General features: G+C 21.0%; 2 protein-coding genes, 1 long non-coding RNA gene and 1 other non-coding gene across 6 annotated transcripts in view; 3 read left to right on the top strand and 1 right to left on the bottom strand.

The window, feature by feature from the left end:
• Nucleotides 1-18,112, bottom strand: part of LOC127283780 (uncharacterized) — a 52,613-nt gene that overhangs the window by 20,193 nt on the left and 14,308 nt on the right. The window lies entirely within an intron of this gene.
• On the top strand, nt 22-10,933 carry LOC127283775 (vam6/Vps39-like protein). Its single transcript, XM_051308860.1, has 11 exons — nt 22-204; nt 1,637-1,810; nt 2,191-2,452; nt 4,157-4,389; nt 4,917-5,161; nt 5,244-5,657; nt 5,943-6,260; nt 8,385-8,811; nt 9,574-9,687; nt 9,775-10,099; nt 10,585-10,933. Exons 1-11 carry the CDS (start codon nt 135-137, stop codon nt 10,646-10,648), a joined length of 2,646 nt encoding a protein of 881 aa, XP_051164817.1. The 5' UTR covers nt 22-134; the 3' UTR covers nt 10,649-10,933.
• LOC127283776 (bromodomain and WD repeat-containing DDB_G0285837) overlaps nt 12,721-18,112 on the top strand; it is a 32,255-nt gene continuing 26,863 nt past the window's right edge. The window contains exon 1 of one of the 3 annotated variants that reach the window (XM_051308862.1): nt 12,721-12,884. Coding sequence is in view for 1 of the 3 variants with exons in the window: in XM_051308861.1 (XP_051164818.1) it covers nt 12,966-12,977 (12 nt within the window). In the remaining 2 variants the exon portion in view is untranslated. The other 2 variants (XM_051308863.1, XM_051308861.1) reach the window with 2 other exon arrangements.
• On the top strand, nt 16,700-16,772 carry Trnar-acg (transfer RNA arginine (anticodon ACG)). Its single transcript has one exon. It is a non-coding gene; the product is annotated as a tRNA-Arg (tRNA).

The following is an 18,112-nucleotide window of genomic DNA, read 5'->3' on the forward strand; positions in this document are numbered from 1 at the left end:
TCGATACTAATGTGTCGTCTGCTTCTGTGACAGAAATATATTAGAAACGTCAAACTTTAACTATAAAACATCAAATATTTAGATGAAATTAAATAAATTCAACATAAGTGTAGTGTGAATATTAAAAAATAAAAATGCATGATGCTTATGAAGCAACTGCAATATTAAAATTATCTGTTCAAATTGAGTCGATTGCAGCTTATGGTAAATATATATAACCTCACTTTTTTATGTTTTTATCGTTTTTATAATATTTATTACGATACAAATTATTTAATATTAAATATATTAGATTATATATTATTAAATATTAAAATATATTAGATTTATTAATAAAACTTTTAATCTAGGATGTAATAGACATCAATTTCATTTATTTATGAGTCATTTTTTCTGACTTTTTTTTTAAATGCGATTTTTTTCGATTTATTTTACAAAATGAAATTTAAAAAAATTTGATTAATTTATTAAATTAAATACAAAACACTTCTGACTTTTTTAATACAAACTGTAGAATTTTCAAAAAATTAAATTATTTTAATAATTTGAATCTCAAAAATATTTGCGAAATTAATCATATTCAATTTTCTAAATTTCAATTGTTGCCTAAAATTCTGTTAAAAAAGTCTTCAGCACTTTAAATTTACAAAATTTTCAATTTAAAAATCTCTTGAAATTTGATGAATTTTAAAATTCTGGACTGTAGCACTTTTTAAATTTTTTTTTTTTTCATTTCTATCTAATCTACTTTTCAATTTTTATCTTTATTTTTATAATAATATTATAAATATGTAGGTAATAGTTTTAAAACTCAATTATTTTTAAGATTATCTAAAATTCTTTGCCAAGTTTATAATTTTCAATAATATTAATCAATTGTTTTAATTCAAATAATTTTTATTAAATTCTTCCAAAAATTCAATAATTATTGAAAACATTTTTGTGGTAAAAATTCTTTCATTTCCTATAAAATTTCTTACTTTTAAAAACGAAGCTAAAGTACTCAACGTTTATGATGAACGATTTTTAAAGAAATAATTTTTTAAAATAAAAAATTCTATAATTTTTTGCCTCAAAAAAATTTTTTTTTTATATAATTTGTTAATTTTAATGAAAACTAGAAAAAATATTTTTTAGGGTAAAAAATTATAGAATTTTTCATTTTAAAAAATTATTTCTTTAAAAATCGTTTATCATAAACGTTGTGTACTTCAGCTTTATTTTTAAAAAATGACTAAATTTTTTTTAATCATTTAAACTTCAAACCATTGACAAAATTCTGAATTTATAAATAATTTGCATAAATCAAACTTGAGTTTTTTTGAAAAATAACTTTCATATTTTTTTTTTTTTAATAAATCTAAAATTTTTGAAATTCTTAAAAATTCATCTCCGTTTAATTTTGGAATAAATAAAATATATTTTTAATATTTGTCTAATAACAATGTATAATAGAAATAAAAAAATTTATTAAATTAAATTTATTAATATTTTAAAAACTTTAAATTTTACTTGAATATATTTTTTTAACCTGAACAATTTTTGTATTAAACATTTTTTCCAATAACGAAATCCTTAGGAGATTTTCTTCAATCGTCTCGGAACTTTTTTTAATACTTTCTTTTTGTTATTGTAGATGATAATTTACTTATTGGAACAAGAGAAGGGCATTTGTTAATGTACAATGTTCCCTCAAAATCTCATGATCATCTTAAATTGGAATTATTGGGTCATAACAAAAATTTCAATAAAAAACGAATTATACAAGTGGACGTGATTCCAGAATATAATTTATTAGTTTTATTAACAGGTATGTTCATTATTAAATGATTATAAAGTTCTTAATGTTTATGATCAGTTATTAAAAAAAGTATAAATAAAAAATGTTATCAAATGGAAAAAACCTCTATCAATTATTTTTTATCTATTTTCAGACGATAATTTATAAAAAAAAAAAAAATGTTTCCTAAAGAAAGTTTTCTTCTAAAATCGTTGATCTTATTGAAAATTATTTCCACAACTTTCTTTCTAAAATATTTTTAAATTTTATTTTAAATTTTACATTTCGATTATTAAATAAAAATTATTTTACAATTTTACGATTTTATTCTGAAAATATATTGTTTCGTTTTGATTACGGTTTCTTTTTCTATATACCTGTATTAAATAGAGTCGCTTATTTTTTTTCAGATAATATAATATGTATTCACGATTTGAAATCACCAACAATTCATCAAATTTGTCAACTCCCAAAAACTCGGGGAGCAACACTTTTTGCATTGGATATGCAACGACAAGAGAGTTTAACGGGTGAAAAAAATACAACAGTACGTTTATGTGTTGCAGTGAAGAGAAAACTTCAATTATACTATTGGAAAGAGAAAATTAAGAGTTTTGAAGATTTTTTAAAAACCGAATTAACTGTTTCTGACATTCCTAGAGAATTAGCATGGTAAGAGTTTTTTTTTTAAAATAATAAATGTTTAAATAATGTATATGATGTATTCCACGCCAAAGTGAAAGTCCATCTGCAATTGCATCTTCGATTTTAAAAAATTTTTTTTACTTTTAGTATTAATTCAGACTAGCTTCCATGAATTTTTTTAAATTTTTTAGCAAGACGTTTTCGAATTATGGAATTTTGAAAATTGGAGAATTTTCATGACTTTTAATTTTTGAATGCTCATAACTTCCTTAAAAATGCATCAATTTTAATAGTCTTTTTTTTCAAAATGTGTGTTTTTAAACGTACTTTTCAACAAAAAAAAAATCGAAAATTTTTTTTAAACGATATTACTATCAAATTTTTGAGTTTTAATGATAAAAAGTAATTTTTCTCATTTGACGTACTAATCGATTTTTTTCAAAATTTTTTCAAAAAAACTACTTCTTTTTACGAAACTTTTAAGCCTAGTCCGATAATGGGCAAACGATTTTTACAATATTATCGGCATTTTTCAAAAAATTTTGAATTTTTTAAAAATATTTTTGGTTTTTTTTTATACTACCCTACTTTTATGTATTTTAATGTGCTGATTACGAAAATCATAGTGACATTATCCAAAACTTTGATTTTTTGCTGAAAATCATAAGAAAGTCCCAAAATTTACAATTTTTTTCGTTTATTGGGTAAAATATGCAAAATTAAAAAAAATGCATCAGATATAAAAAATGTATTTTAATAAGATCTATAACTTTTGTTTGACCATTCTTTTTTTAATTTTGCATATTTTACCCAATAAACGAAAAAAACCACAAATTTTGGGACTTGTTTTTATGATTTTCACAATAAAAATCAAATTTTTGGATATTGTCACTATGATTTTCGTAATCAGCGCATCAAAATACATAAAAGTAGGGTAGTATAAAAAAAACCAAAAAATATTTTTAAAAAATTCAAAATTCAAAAATTTTTGAAAAATTCCGAAAATATTGTAAAAATTGTTTGCCCATTATCGGACTAGGCTTAAAAGTTTCGTAAAAAGAAGTAGTTTTTTTGAAAAAATTTTGAAAAAAATCGATCAGTACGTCAAATGAGAAAAATTACTTTTTATCATTAAAAGTCAAAAATTTGATAGTAATATCGTTTAAAAAAAATTTTCAATTTTTTTTTTTTTTGAAAAGTACGTTTAAAAACACACATTTTGCGAAAAAAAAAATACTTTTAAAATTGATGCATTTTTAAGGAAGTTATGAGCATTCAAAAATTAAAAGTCATGAAAATTCTCCAATTTTCAAAATTCCATAACTTGAAAACGGCACCTCCATGAAGTTGGCGTCGACGCTCAGCGCCAAAAATTGTTTTTAAAGGACCAAAAATGTCACATTATTTTCTTAAAAATATTTTCCGTCCAAATAATACCTTGAGAAATACTTTTTAAGGTATTGTGTAGACACAAAACGATTTTAAAAATGATTTGATATTTTTGGTCCCATGAAAAATAATTTTCGACGCCGAGCGTCGAATCCAACTTCAGGGAGGTAAAACGTCTTGCTAAAAAATTTGAATAAATTCATGGAAGCTAGTCTCAATTAGTACTAAAAGTATAAGAAAAATCTCAAAAATATCGGAGGTGCAATTGCAGATGGATTTTCACTTTGACGTGGAATACATCATATATATATGATTTTAAATAAAATATTAAAAATTTCACAGGTGCGGTGAAACTCTTGTCTTAGGATTTCGTAGCTTTTCCTATACGTTAATGGATTTTAATGGTACCATAAAGGAATTATTTCCCACTGGTAAATCGCCTGAACCTAGTGTCACTAAATTATCAAATACCTCCTTTGCTTTGGGTAAGGATTCTCAATCGATTATTATGGACACTAAGGGAGATTTAGTGCAACATAATCCTATTAAATGGTCGGATTTTCCAAGTTCAATAGGTATTGTTAATTATTTTTTAATCATTGTAATTCAAAAAATGTCCATTTAAATTTGAAATCCAGGAAAACAACGTGATTTTAATTATGCCTTAAAAAAAACCATAAATTAAATTTTATTTCTTTTTTTTTTTATCAAAAATCTTTAATTTTTAGAAATAATTTATTTTTCAAAAATAACATTTCAAAAATAATTTTATCAAATAATTTTTATTAAAAAACAATTTTAGTAAAAAGCAATTTATTATTTTATGAAATAAAATTTTTTCAAAAAGCGTAACTTACGATTTTTGATAATTTGCATTTTTTTAAAAATAAAATTCTATTAAAATTTGAAATAATTGTAGAAGAAAATTTCAATTATTTTATAATTAAAAAATAATTTTTAAATTTAAACAAGAGAAAATATCTTAATGTCAGGGAAATTGAAAATTTTATTCTTATGGCAATCGTGATTTTGAATTTTATTTAAATTCAATATTTAATTAATGCATTATAATTAACATTTTAATTAATAATTTAAAATTCAGCATCCGATGATCCATATCTTTTGGGTATTGTACACGATTCATTGGAAGTTTATACTTTAGAAGGTTGTCAACATATTCAAACAATATCAGAATTAAATAAAGCTAGATTTATATATCGATGTAAACAGGGAAGAGTTTATGTTGCATCAGTAAGTCAAGTATGGTGTGTAAATGCAGTCGATTTAGCCCAACAAATCAGAACATTACTTGAGCAAAATCAATTTCAACTTGCTTTGAAATTAACGGTAATTTATAACAATATTGTAAAAATTGTGTTTTTAAAAAAAAATATTACATTGTTTTTATAAATGTAATTATTATTTACAGAATCTTTCAGACACAAAAGAAGAGGAAAAATCCAAAAAAACGCACAAAATACAAACATTGTACGCTCATCATCTATTTTATAATAAAAAATTTCAAGAAGCTATGGAACAATTTCTTAAACTTGGAACTGATCCATACGAAGTGATTAGATTATTTCCCGATTTAGTGTCACAAGCAAATGTCAATGAAAGTAATGAACCATCAGTAGCTGGTCTACCAAAACTTCAAGATAGAGATTTAGAAAATGGTTTATTGGCTCTTATTGCTTATTTAACGGAAGTAAGACACAAATTATTGGGCGACACTCATTCGCAGGGTAAAGAAAAAGATGAAAAAGGAAATAATATGACGGCTGTTGCTACACAACAACTTTTGAAAATAATTGATACTACTTTATTGAAATGCTATTTACAAGTAAGACATTTTTTACCGTATAAAATATTTTTTACTTTAATTTAATTTTTATAAATTAAAAATAGATAAAGATAAAATTTAATTTTTAATTGTAAACTATTAAAGTTTTATACTATTATTCCTCTTAAATTTCACCTTATTTTTTTAACAATTATATTATATTATAAAGTCCAAACAAGTATAAAGTTTATTTTTGAGGGAAAGAGAGAAAAATTTTTAAATTATAAAAAAAAATATTCAAATAAGATAATATTTATTAAGCTGTCCATTATTTCTTTTTTTTAGACTAACGATGCATTAGTAGCTCCTTTATTGAGATTAAATCACTGTCATCTTGCGGAAGCTGAGAAAACTTTGATAATGCATCAAAAATATCCGGAACTCATTATTCTATATCAGACGAAAGGCCAGCATAAAAAAGCTTTGGAACTATTGGAAAAGCAATCGAAAGAAAATGATTCTAGTCTAAAAGGCACTGAGCGAACAATTCAATATTTACAACATTTAGGGAGAGAACATATGGATTTGATATTGAAATTTTCTGGATGGGTGTTAGAACAAGATCCAGGAGAAGGTCTTCGTATTTTCATGGAAGATATTTTGGTAAGAATAAAAAATTATAATTTTTGAAATTTTCAATTCAAATTTTTCCTTTTAAAAATTATTGTCTTACATTTTTATAAATGTTGGCCTCGGATCGACGTTTGAAAGAAAAAAAAAAAAAAAACTCATTTTAGTCTATTTACATTACAAGAAAAATTTAAAAAGTCTTTTTTTATTTTCAAAAAATTTAATTAGTTGATAAATATTTTATTATTATTAAAAAATTTGTTATTAGAAATTAAATAAAATTTATTAATTCCTTAATAAGAATGTTTCACCGAAATATTTTCAAGAATTTTTCTTTTTAAACCAAAAGATTAAAGTGAGACAAATTTTCAAGATTTCAATTCAGTTTCAGAACAAACAAAAGAACTTAAATTAAAAAAAAAAAAAAATTTCCACTCTGATTTATGCATATTATTAAAATTCAGAATTTCGGAAAATGTTTTAAATAATTAAATTTTCGGAGAATTTCATTAAAATATAATTGAAAAAAAAATTAATTTTAAATGAAAATTTGTGAAATAATTGAATTTCAGAAGATTTTTAATTAAAATTTTAAAAATAATTTTTGAATTTGAAAAAGTTTGATTTAAAATTTTTAGAAATAATTATATTTCAGAAGAGTTTCAATAGAAACTTTTATAAATTTGAATTAATGAAATTTTTTTACAATTTTCAGACAATAATTAAATTTTAGAGAATTTTCAACTGAAATATGTTCTAAATAATTGAATTTTGATGGAGTTACAGTTAAGATTTTTAGAAATAATTGCATTTTTTGAGATTTCAAAAATTTTAATTTTGTTGTAAATATAATAAACATTAATTTAAAAGCTATTTAAATAATTGAATTTTTGAAAAATTGGATTAAAACTATTGAAATAATTAATTAAATAATATATAGATAAAAATTTGGGAAAAAAATTTTTTATTTAATTAATTATTCAATTACCTACTAATTAAATTTGGAAGAGTTCGAATTAAAATTTTTTTTGGAAGTAATTAAATTTCAGAAAATTTGAAATTGAAACTATCATAAATTTTAGTTGATAAAATTTTTTTTACAATGTTTAAAGAATAATAGAATTTTAGAGTATTTTTATTTAAAAAAACTTTTTATTTCCCTGAATTGTTAAAAAACTGTATTAAAGTAATTTAAAAAATTAATTTAGCGAAGAATTTGAAATAACATTTTTAGAAATAATTGAATTATAGTGAATTTTCAATGAAAAAATATTTTAAAAAAGTGAATTTTTGATTTTTGAAATTTTTAATTAAAATTTTAATAAGGTTGAATCATTGAAATTTTTTAAAAATTATATAAACAAAAATTTAATTTTAAAGAATTCATAATTAAAAAAAGTTGTATGTAATTGAATTTTTGAAAAACTTCATTAAAATGATGAAAAATAATTAATTGAAAAAGAAATTGAAGTTACAATTTTTAGAAATAATTATGTTTTGAAAGATCAACAGTTAAAATTTTTGGAACTAATTGAATTAAGAAAGATTTTCAATTAAAATTTTCGTAAATTGAAATTTTTGTAGATATTTTATAAGCTTTAAACAATAATTAAACTTTGAAGAATTTTGAATTGAAAAATGTTTTAAATAATTGAATTTTCGAAAATCTTGATTAAAATTATTAAAATTAAATTATTCAATAATTTAAATAATTTTACATAGAAAATTTAGAAATAATTTTATTTTAAAAGAGTTTGAGTTAAAATTTTTAGAAATAATAATTGGATTTTGAGGAAATTATGAATTGAAACTTTCATTTTTAATTGGTGAAATTTTTTTAAAAACTGTAGACAATAATTGAATTCTAGTGAATTTTCAATTGAAAATTGTTTTTAAATTATTAAAAATAATTGATTTTGCAAATAATTCAAGTTAATATATTTTTTTAATAATTCAATTTTAAAAAATAAAAAAAAAGTCGAAAAAGTTGTGAAATCCGAGGCCTGATAATATAATATAATATAATAATAATAATAACAATAATAATAATAATAATAATAATAAGAAAAATATTAGTTAATTATTGAAAAAATATATTTTTAAAAAATATTGAACTTAATTTTTGAAAATAATAAATTAAAAATATTTGTAAAACAGGAAGTGGAACAATTGCCGAGACCAAAAGTTCTCGATTATCTTCTGCGTTTTCATAAGGAAACTGTTATAACTTATTTGGAGCATGTTGTCTATATTTGGGAAGATACTAATCCTCTTTTTCATAATGTATTGGTTCATCAATATAAAGAAAAATGTTTAGCTTCAATGAGCGAAAATGCAACGCCAGCAGAAAAACAAATTGCCCAACACGTGAGACAAAAATTACAACAATTTTTACAAAAATCAATATACTATACCCCAGAAACGGTATTACGTGATTTTCCCTATGAATGTTTATTTGAGGAACGTGCCATTATATTGGGAAGACTTGGTCGTCATAAACAGGCAATTTCAATTTATATTAATTTATTGAACGATGTCCCAAAGGCAATTCAATATTGTAACAATGTTTATGCAAGATTTGAAAGTAAGAATTATTTCTTTTTTAAAATAAGTGACGCATGAATATTTCTCACATTTCAAATCTGTTCATAATTCGAAGAATTTCTATTTTATTAAATTCTGTTTTAATAGAATTTCTATTAACTGAAAAATGTGTTTTCTATTTAACTGAATTTTTATAAAGCAAATTCTTAAAAACTCCTTGAATTTTTTTTTTTTTTTGAACTTGAAAATCTTTGAATTTTATAACAAAATCTTGAATTATTAAAATTAATAAAAATTCTGTAAAATTAAAATTCAGTTTAATTTTTTTCTGTAAAATTAAGATTCTTTTTGAAATTACTATTCTGTAAAAATAATATTCTTCTATAGAATAAAATTCTATTAAAACACAATTCTAAAAAATTAGCTATAGTGCTTTGCTTTATTGTTTCAATAAAAAAAGATTTTTTGTTTGAAAATTTTTCTAGACCAAAATTCTGTTTAATTGGAAATTGTATTATTTGAAAATTCGGTGTATTTTAGTGTATTTAGTTAAATAGAAATTCTTCGATATGAAAATTCGGTTTATTGTAAAATCCACTTTATAAAATTCTGCTAAATAAAAATTCGATAATTTTCAATTCGACGCCACCAAAAATTCCGACAGCTTTAATATGGAGGAATATTCATACTTTTCTTCAATAATAAATTATTATTGAAGAGTACAAAAAAAAAAAATAAAAAAAATTGACGCTAATTAATAGAATATTTTATAAAAAAATTATTATCTTCTTTTTCCAATTAGGTCTAGGCAGTGCCGACATAAATAAACAAGATGGTTCTGATGAGGTGCATATAACGCTTATTCAACAATTATTAAAACCCGATAATGATGGAGTTTCTGATTTAATGATGGCTGGTAAATAGAAAATTGTTTTATAAAAAATCTTATTAAAAATTTAATGGAAATTAAAAAAAAGAAAATTAAAAAAAAAATTGTCTACAGGTCACGTTCCAGAAATGCAGAGAACTGCACAACCGGATTTAGAAACAGCTTTGGAATTATTGGAAGAGCATGCTTCAAAAATAAAACCATTAAAAGTTCTTGAAGTTTTGCCAGATAATGTTCCAATTGGAAGGATAAAACATTTTTTAGAGGCTAGTTTACAGAATAATATTAATGAAAAAAGACGAATGCAAGTGTTAAAGGGCCTTCTTTATGCTGAACATTTACAAGTTCAAGAACAACGAATGCACTATCAATCACAAAGTGTTCTTATGACTGAATTTAATGTATGTCCCGTTTGTAAAAAGAGATTTGGCAATCAAAGGTATGTTTCATTTATAATATATATATATATTCTTTTTTTAAATTAGAAAAACTAAAGTAATATTGAATTATTAAATTTTTAATTAAAAAAAAAAACCAGATCATATTACAATATTTCAAATAAAGTCGTTGCATCGTAATTTTTAAATAAAATTCATACTTTTATTATTATTATCCCCAACTTGCATCCAGGTAAATATTTATTTGTTTCAAATAAATTTAATTTAATAATAAGTTAATCATTAAAGAAAAAAAAATTAATTCTAAACAAAGAACCAATAGTGTTTTTACCTTAAATTTTGGTAAATATATAAAAAAAAAATTTTAAAAATAAATTTTACGGATATAAAAAATTATTATTACGAATTCTAACATTTTTCTAAAAACAGCAACGACTTTAGGTGAAATATAATTTATTGACCCCTTAGGTAATTGAAATAATTTGAAATTATTCGATTATTTATTTAATCAATAAAAAATTTTCAGCGCATTTGCAAGATATCCAAATGGCGATATTGTGCATTATTCGTGTCAAGTACGAAAAATGTAATTCCAGAAAGCGATTCTCAATCTGATTTGATCTGATCTGATTATGGGAGAAAATTCAAAGAAACGTTTTGCAAATAGTAAATACGAAAATTTGCCATATTTATATACAGTTATAAAAGTATTTTTTTTTTTTATTAATTACATAATTATTAAGTTAAAGATTTTATGTAAATACTTTAGAGTTATTTAAAATTATAATTGTCTGATACAACTTTAATTTTTATTTGTTAAAATAGAAAATAGAAATTTGTAAAATAAAAAAAAATTTATAAATTTCTTTGTTGAATATTTTTTGTTTGAATTTTATTTTGTAAACGATTTTAAAATTGATCGATAAAATTTTTAATAATATTACAATAATTATTAGAAAAACTTTTTTAATTTTTAATTAATAACAATCATAGATATTTAAATATATATAATTTATTTGTAAAAGGTTATATATAGTTTTATATCCAATAAAAGAACAAATATTTTTCTTGTTTTAATATAAATTTTTCTATATTTAATTATAATTTACATAATAAGTATTTCATTTAATAAATAAAATTATCTATAAAATCGTCCAACTAAAATAATAAAGAATTAATTTTTTTAAAAACTTTTTTTCAAGTTTCAGTTGACCAATTTAAAAATAAAAATAGTTTTTTCGTTTTAAAATGTAGATATTTTTTAAAAATTTTATTTTAAACATTTTTTTTTTTATAATTAAATGTTAATAAAAAAAATTGTTTTTTCATGTCCTACAGAAAATTTAAAATTACTTTACATTTTTGGGTAATTGCATTTTTTTTTTACAAAACAATATCTACGGTATTGAATAATTTTGTTTAATTTTTAACGCGGGGAATCACTCAAATGAACGATAACCTAAGGCTGCTTCCACAATAGCTAAATTGAATCGTTTTGAAGACGATTTTTTTAGGACTAGACGATGCGCGCGCATCAATTACCAACTGTCGAAAAAAAAATTAATTTCACGTCTTAAATTCTATTCCTACAATTTCTGCTTGTTAATATTGTTGAAAATATAAAAAAAAATTTGCTTTGATATATAAAGAAAATAAAAATTTTAAATCCTCACTGGTAAATTTTTTTTTTTTTTTTAATTTTTAGTACACGTGAAATCAATTTTTTATCGACAGTTGGTAATGGATGTGCGCATCGTTTCACGTACTAAAAAAAAAATCTTCAAGTTGATTCCGATTTAGTTATTATGGAAGCAGCTTTATATTGCTCCCTTTTACAAAAATATATTACAATTATAGTGATTGAAATTAAATTTTCCCCAAAATTTATTCAATTATTTATAATTAATTTAATTTTGGACAACTAAAAATTATTGCGCGCAAGTCACATGCAGAGAAAAATTCAAGCACAGATTGCAAGTTATTGTAGAACCGCCTTTATATAGCTTCTTGGGTTTCCCAAAATGTAAAAAAATTTCTGTGTATAATTTTATTTACCATGTTCGTGGATATATATTTCCCAACTGCTATTATTGCGTTTGACATTTCATATTTTCTTTTTTTTGCGTTGGACGTGGTAAAATAACTATTATAAAATATATGGCCACAGTTGATAACGTTAGCGACTTATTTTCTGTTCAAATTTTTACTACCAGAGGCTGCTTAAATCGCTTAAGCGCGAAATTTATCATAATTTATATACTTTTTTCCTTTCCATTGATAATTCTCATTTTATTTTTCTCTCTTTTTATCAATTCTATAACAATTAATAATTAAATTATTGAATACATTCAAATAATATAATTATTATTAACTTTCATAAAATTCATAAAAAGAGAGAAAAAGAAAATGTGTTTTTTTTTCTTTGTCTGACTCAAAATGTCGATTACTACTGGAGAGTCGATAAGTTAGCGTTCTTCTTTTTCAATAAAATATTAACATTTAAAAAGAAATTATTCATTTTCTGTTTATAGAAAAGCTTGAAAATTTATAACTTCAATAAATGTAATATAATTTTGAAAATTAATTCCATCTTATAAAGAAATTTTAGTTTTAATACACATATACACACCTGCTGATGGCTTACCTGTATACCACCAACAACCACCACTGTGCATACCAGTGCGAGCCGTAAACCAAAATGGCGGCAAGAACACTTGACAGTTTATGTTGCTTTCCAGTAGTCATTTGTTTTCGCGCTCGTGAACCTCGTGTGCACCGTGTGATTATGTGAACAAGTGCATAAAAACACTATTATCAACACAGTCGGTGAGTTATAATTTCTTCTGCTATACAATTTAAATTGAACAATTTACAATAGGTGAGAATAGCTAATTCTGTGATTTTTTAATGATCCTGAAGGTGAGGATTAAGTGTATTTTTTTTCAAGTTTATACTTTATTGAGAAAGGTTTATTCAAAGCGATAAGATTTCTCAATTCTCTATATATCTAGGCAATAATTTATTACTTTCAAAAGTGATCATTGGAAATTTTTTTTTCAAATCTTGTCAAATTTACCTTTTTCAACTTTGATAAGTGAGATTTTTTTTTTATTTGATTAGAAAAGTTTTATAAATCGATGCAAATGAGGTGCTCTAATTTTCTTTTGTTTCTTTCATTTTTATATCTAAAATAATCGTAATTTAAAACAATATTTTTTAATTAGGCCAAAACAATGTAATAATTGTAGGTTATGGAATAATAATTTGAATATTATCGACATTTTTATCTATAATATAATAATTTGCTTTATTCATTGTTATTAGTGTTGATTCTTTTAATTTGTCTTTTATGTTTAATTTTAATAAAATTGTAATTGTACACTTCAGTAAATAATATTTAATAAAAAATATAATAATATTTAAAAATAGTTTATTTTGTTTTATAGTCTAATTTGGAGATATTTATAAATATATAGAGTATTATTTTTTATTTTTCAAAAAAAGACAATCACATGGCAAATATAATTGTAGGAGAAAATTATACGAGTCAGCATAAATAATAATTTTGACTTGGGTTCCTTTCATCTATTAATTTAACATATGGCTATATGCAAAATGTAATTGGAGTACGACAATAATTACATATTAGTAATCAAAAGGTATTGCATAATAATTTTTAAAATAATTTTGTTTCATTTTCATATTCGTTAATTCATGTTTTTAAGTATTCATAAGTCAACTAGTTTTAATTACATATGAAATAATATTCAAATAATTTCACTTTTAGATAATAATTTATCTATTACTCAGTAATTATAAAAATTTTTCAACTTATTTTATTTTTTTTTTTTAATATTTATCCTCATGACAATACATAAAACATAATTTAATTTTTTTAAATTTTCCACTTTTATAAAAATGCAGAAAAAAAACAATTGTTATTAAAAATTCCAAAGTATTTTGCAAAAAGAAATTTTTTTTTTTTAAAGTTTATGACCTTTTGGTTTAAAAAAATTGTCAAGATAAATTTAATGAGAATGTTGTCAGTTATTTTGTATTGTTCTTTTTATAACAAAGCATCGGAGGAAACGTATTTTTCTCGCTTCGTAAAATCGAATTTACTTGACAAGGTGACAGTACCGCAATTTCTGAATGAACGATTTGTCTTGCAATTATGGACGAAAAAAAAAAACTTGAATCGTAACTTTTTGTATAATAAACAAGTAAAGAAAGAAAGAAAAAAAAATGAAATTATTAACAAAAAAAAAAAATTATAAAAAATTAATTTCCTTCAAACTCATAATTAAATAAACATTTTAAAACAAAATTAAATTCAACTTTTTACTTGATGTGTTCGCATCGATAAACGGTCAATAATACTTGAGTCGCGCGCGTTTGTCGCGGAAAATAATTTTTTTTTATATTTTCTAAACTAAACGAAATGTAAAACTATTTTACACAAATGTTTATAAAGAAACTAATGAACATTTTTTTCCACTGAAAATTTTTGTTTACTGAAAATTATTATTATTATTATTTATTTTACGTTATTTATTATCAATTTTTATATATACTTACGCTGAAAAAAAGAAATTATTTATTTCAAATAATCGGTTATTTGATTATTATCAAAATAAATATTTACTTGAATCAAATAATTTTTATTTGAATTAAATAAATTTTATTTGAAATAATTTCTGTATTTGAATCAAATACCATTTAATTGACTCAAATAATAAATTATTTAATACAAATAAATATTTATTTGATTCAAGTAACCGATTATTTGAATCAAATAAATTTTTTTTTTCAGTGTATTAATTTGGTTTTTTTTTTTTTTTTTTAATAAATTAGCCTGAAGAGTAGTAGACAGCAGTTAATATTAAATATTTTTAATAAATATTATTCGATATTTTAGCGTTTCGTCAATACTTTCGCTATGAATTTTTAACAATTATTGTTTCATTTTTTTTATGATTATTGTATTTTATCTATATAGATTACACGTATATTCTGCTTATAATCACGTCAAGTATATAATAAAAATCGATAAATCATCATTTACTTTGAGTCATGCTATCAAACATATATATATTCACATATTTTTATCCAATTTACTTGCACAATCATGTAGGTATATATATATGTACCTATTTTCACCAATTTTCCATGTAAAAAATTGAATATAGAAATAAAGTAATTTTATTTTTTTTTTATCTCTAAACATCAAATTGGAATAAAATATATAACAATTTTTTCTATTATAACCTTTTTTGATTTTATGTTCGTTTTTTTTATTACAATACAAATTTATTTATAATTTTTTTTTTTGCATGAGAATTTTGTACTATTTTTTTAATGAAAATTTTAACCTAAAAAAAGTGTGACAATCACATTTTCTTTACATATATAGAAAACAGCAGCAAGAGAAAAAATTTTTATATTGATTTCTATAAAATTATTATTTAACATCAATTTCCATTTATAACCGAATTTCTTGTATTACGGAATTATCACTTAAACTAATTTTCCTTTTTTTTTATTTTAATAATTTATTCCATCAAATTTGAATTTGACAAAATTATTATTTTTTTTTTATTCATTTATATATATTTAAATAAAATTATTTCCTCGAATTTTCCAATAAACAGAATAGTCATTTAAAAGAATTTTTATACTTTACAAAAAAGAATAATAATATAGAAAAAATTCTTTTTCAAACCAAATTTTTATTTGTTCGAATTTATATTTGACCTAATTCTTAAATAATGCTGAATATTTAATTTTCATTTATCCAAATAAATATCTCACAGAAAAATTTATTTTGACAATAATTATTATTGAAAGTTCTGTCGGCATTTATAAATATAAAATTCTATCAAATGTAAATTCATACAATTGAAAATCTAGAAAAAAATTCTTTCTAATATTTTTTTTTTTATAAAAATTTAATAATTCTGTTAAATTTAAATTCGATAAAATAAAACTTCTGTAAAAACAAAAAATTTATTTAAGTGACAATTCTGTAATATAGAAATTCGGTTAAATAATAATTCGAAAAAATTAAAATTCGTCTAAAAGTAAATTCTCGATAATTAAATTCGGTTATATGAAAATTATAATTAATTTTAGTCAAAAGAATTTTTTTTTAAATACCTATTTAGAATAAAAAAAAAATAATAATAATTTCCCCTTTGTTGAAAAAAGAAAAAAAATATCATTAATGAAAAGTAATAAAATAATAATAATAATAGTAAAATGTAATTAAAAATTTGTAACTGTAGAAAAAATTGAAAAGTCAATAATTCATGTATATTCTTTTTATATGAAAAACGATAGAAAATTTTAATTAACTTAATAGAAATTAATTTCGAAAATATACATTAATTATAAAAATAATTAATTAAAAATATGATGTAGAATTTATATTGTTTATAATTTACAAAACTTTTTGTATATTATATTATATTATATATTATATTATATTATATTATATTATATTATATTATATTATATTATATTATATTATATTATATTATATTATATTTTTTATTGTGTCTAGGAGGTAATTCTATTTTTGTGAATATAGTAGGTAGGTACTCCAATTTCAAGAAGGGTTCTTTCCCCTGTGAAAATAACTAGGTCCTGTGGCGCAACGGATAACGCGTCTGACTACGGATCAGAAGATTCCAGGTTCGAATCCTGGCAGGATCGATTGATTTATTTTTTTTTAACACAAAAATTAATTAATTTTATTAATTCAATTCATTATTTTACCTTTAAAGATAATTTAATTTATAATTATCTTGTTCAATCACATTTGATCAAATATGATCCTAAAATTCTAAAAATTACAATATTAATATAAAAAAAGTAAAAGTAAAAGACATAAAAAAAAGTTGTCAATTTATAATTTTTCATTCCACTTTTTATTTAAAATTAAACCTATTTTTACAATTTTTATTTTACATTCAAAATTTTTCGCTTTCATTTAATTTTCATTCTATATATTCTATCTAACCCTTATTATAAAATTTTAAAAACCGTTGTTTCGAAATTTGATTTTTTTTTGAATTTATATATAAATAAAAAATACGAACAAATTACCTCCATGAAGTTGGCGTCAATGCTCAGCGCTGAAAATTGTTTTTACCATTTTTTTAAAAAATATTTTCCGTCCAAATAATACCTTGAGAAATACTTTTTAAGGTATTGTGTGGACACAAAATGATTTTAAATTTTTGGTCCCATGAAAAATAATTTTCATGCTTCGAGCGTCGAAGCCAACTTCAGGGAGGTAACAAATTAAATTGTTGCAAAAAATTAATGCAAAATTTTAATAAAATATAATTATTTTTCTTTTAAAAATTCTATTTAGAGACTTAGAGTTTTAATGTTTATGCTGTAATATAAATTTATAATTGAATTATAAATTAAAATAATAATAACTTAAAATACTTTAAATTTAAATAATATTTGAATTTTGTTAATAATTTTTTTTTAATATTTTCGATTTAAAAAAAAATTGATTATTTAATTTAAGACAAATGGTAATAATAGAATTGTATATATTGTTCTATAAGAAGTCAACTATAAGCATATAATAATTGTGTTCTATTTTAAGATCAGAACTAATATTCTATATATACAAACCGCGAGTTTAAACTGCTATACATATATATATATATATATATAATAAAACCAAAATGTCATTGGCATTTCTCCTGAAGCTCAAAATAATGTAAATTATTTGATGAATATTAAATTTTGATACTTTTAATATAGAAATAAATTTTAAATTCAGTCTTAAAAAATAATTATTATACTTTTGTAATTTTTTTTTTTTTGCGCACGTATATAATTTATTATTATTTATTTTTGATAATTATAATAATAATTTTTTTTTTTTAGTATTTTTATAAATTTTTTTATTTAAACCAAAATATATTAATGTATTTGTATCAAATATAGAAATAAATTTGCTTTATTATAAATAAATAGATCTAAATAACTGTTTTTATTGGTTTCAATTAAAAAAATTTTTTTAGCACAAA

This window comes from Leptopilina boulardi, unplaced genomic scaffold (assembly GCF_019393585.1).
Source record: "Leptopilina boulardi isolate dan_hultmark-lab unplaced genomic scaffold, ZJU_Lbou_2.1 LbouV2_310, whole genome shotgun sequence".
Taxonomy (NCBI): domain Eukaryota; kingdom Metazoa; phylum Arthropoda; class Insecta; order Hymenoptera; family Figitidae; genus Leptopilina; species Leptopilina boulardi.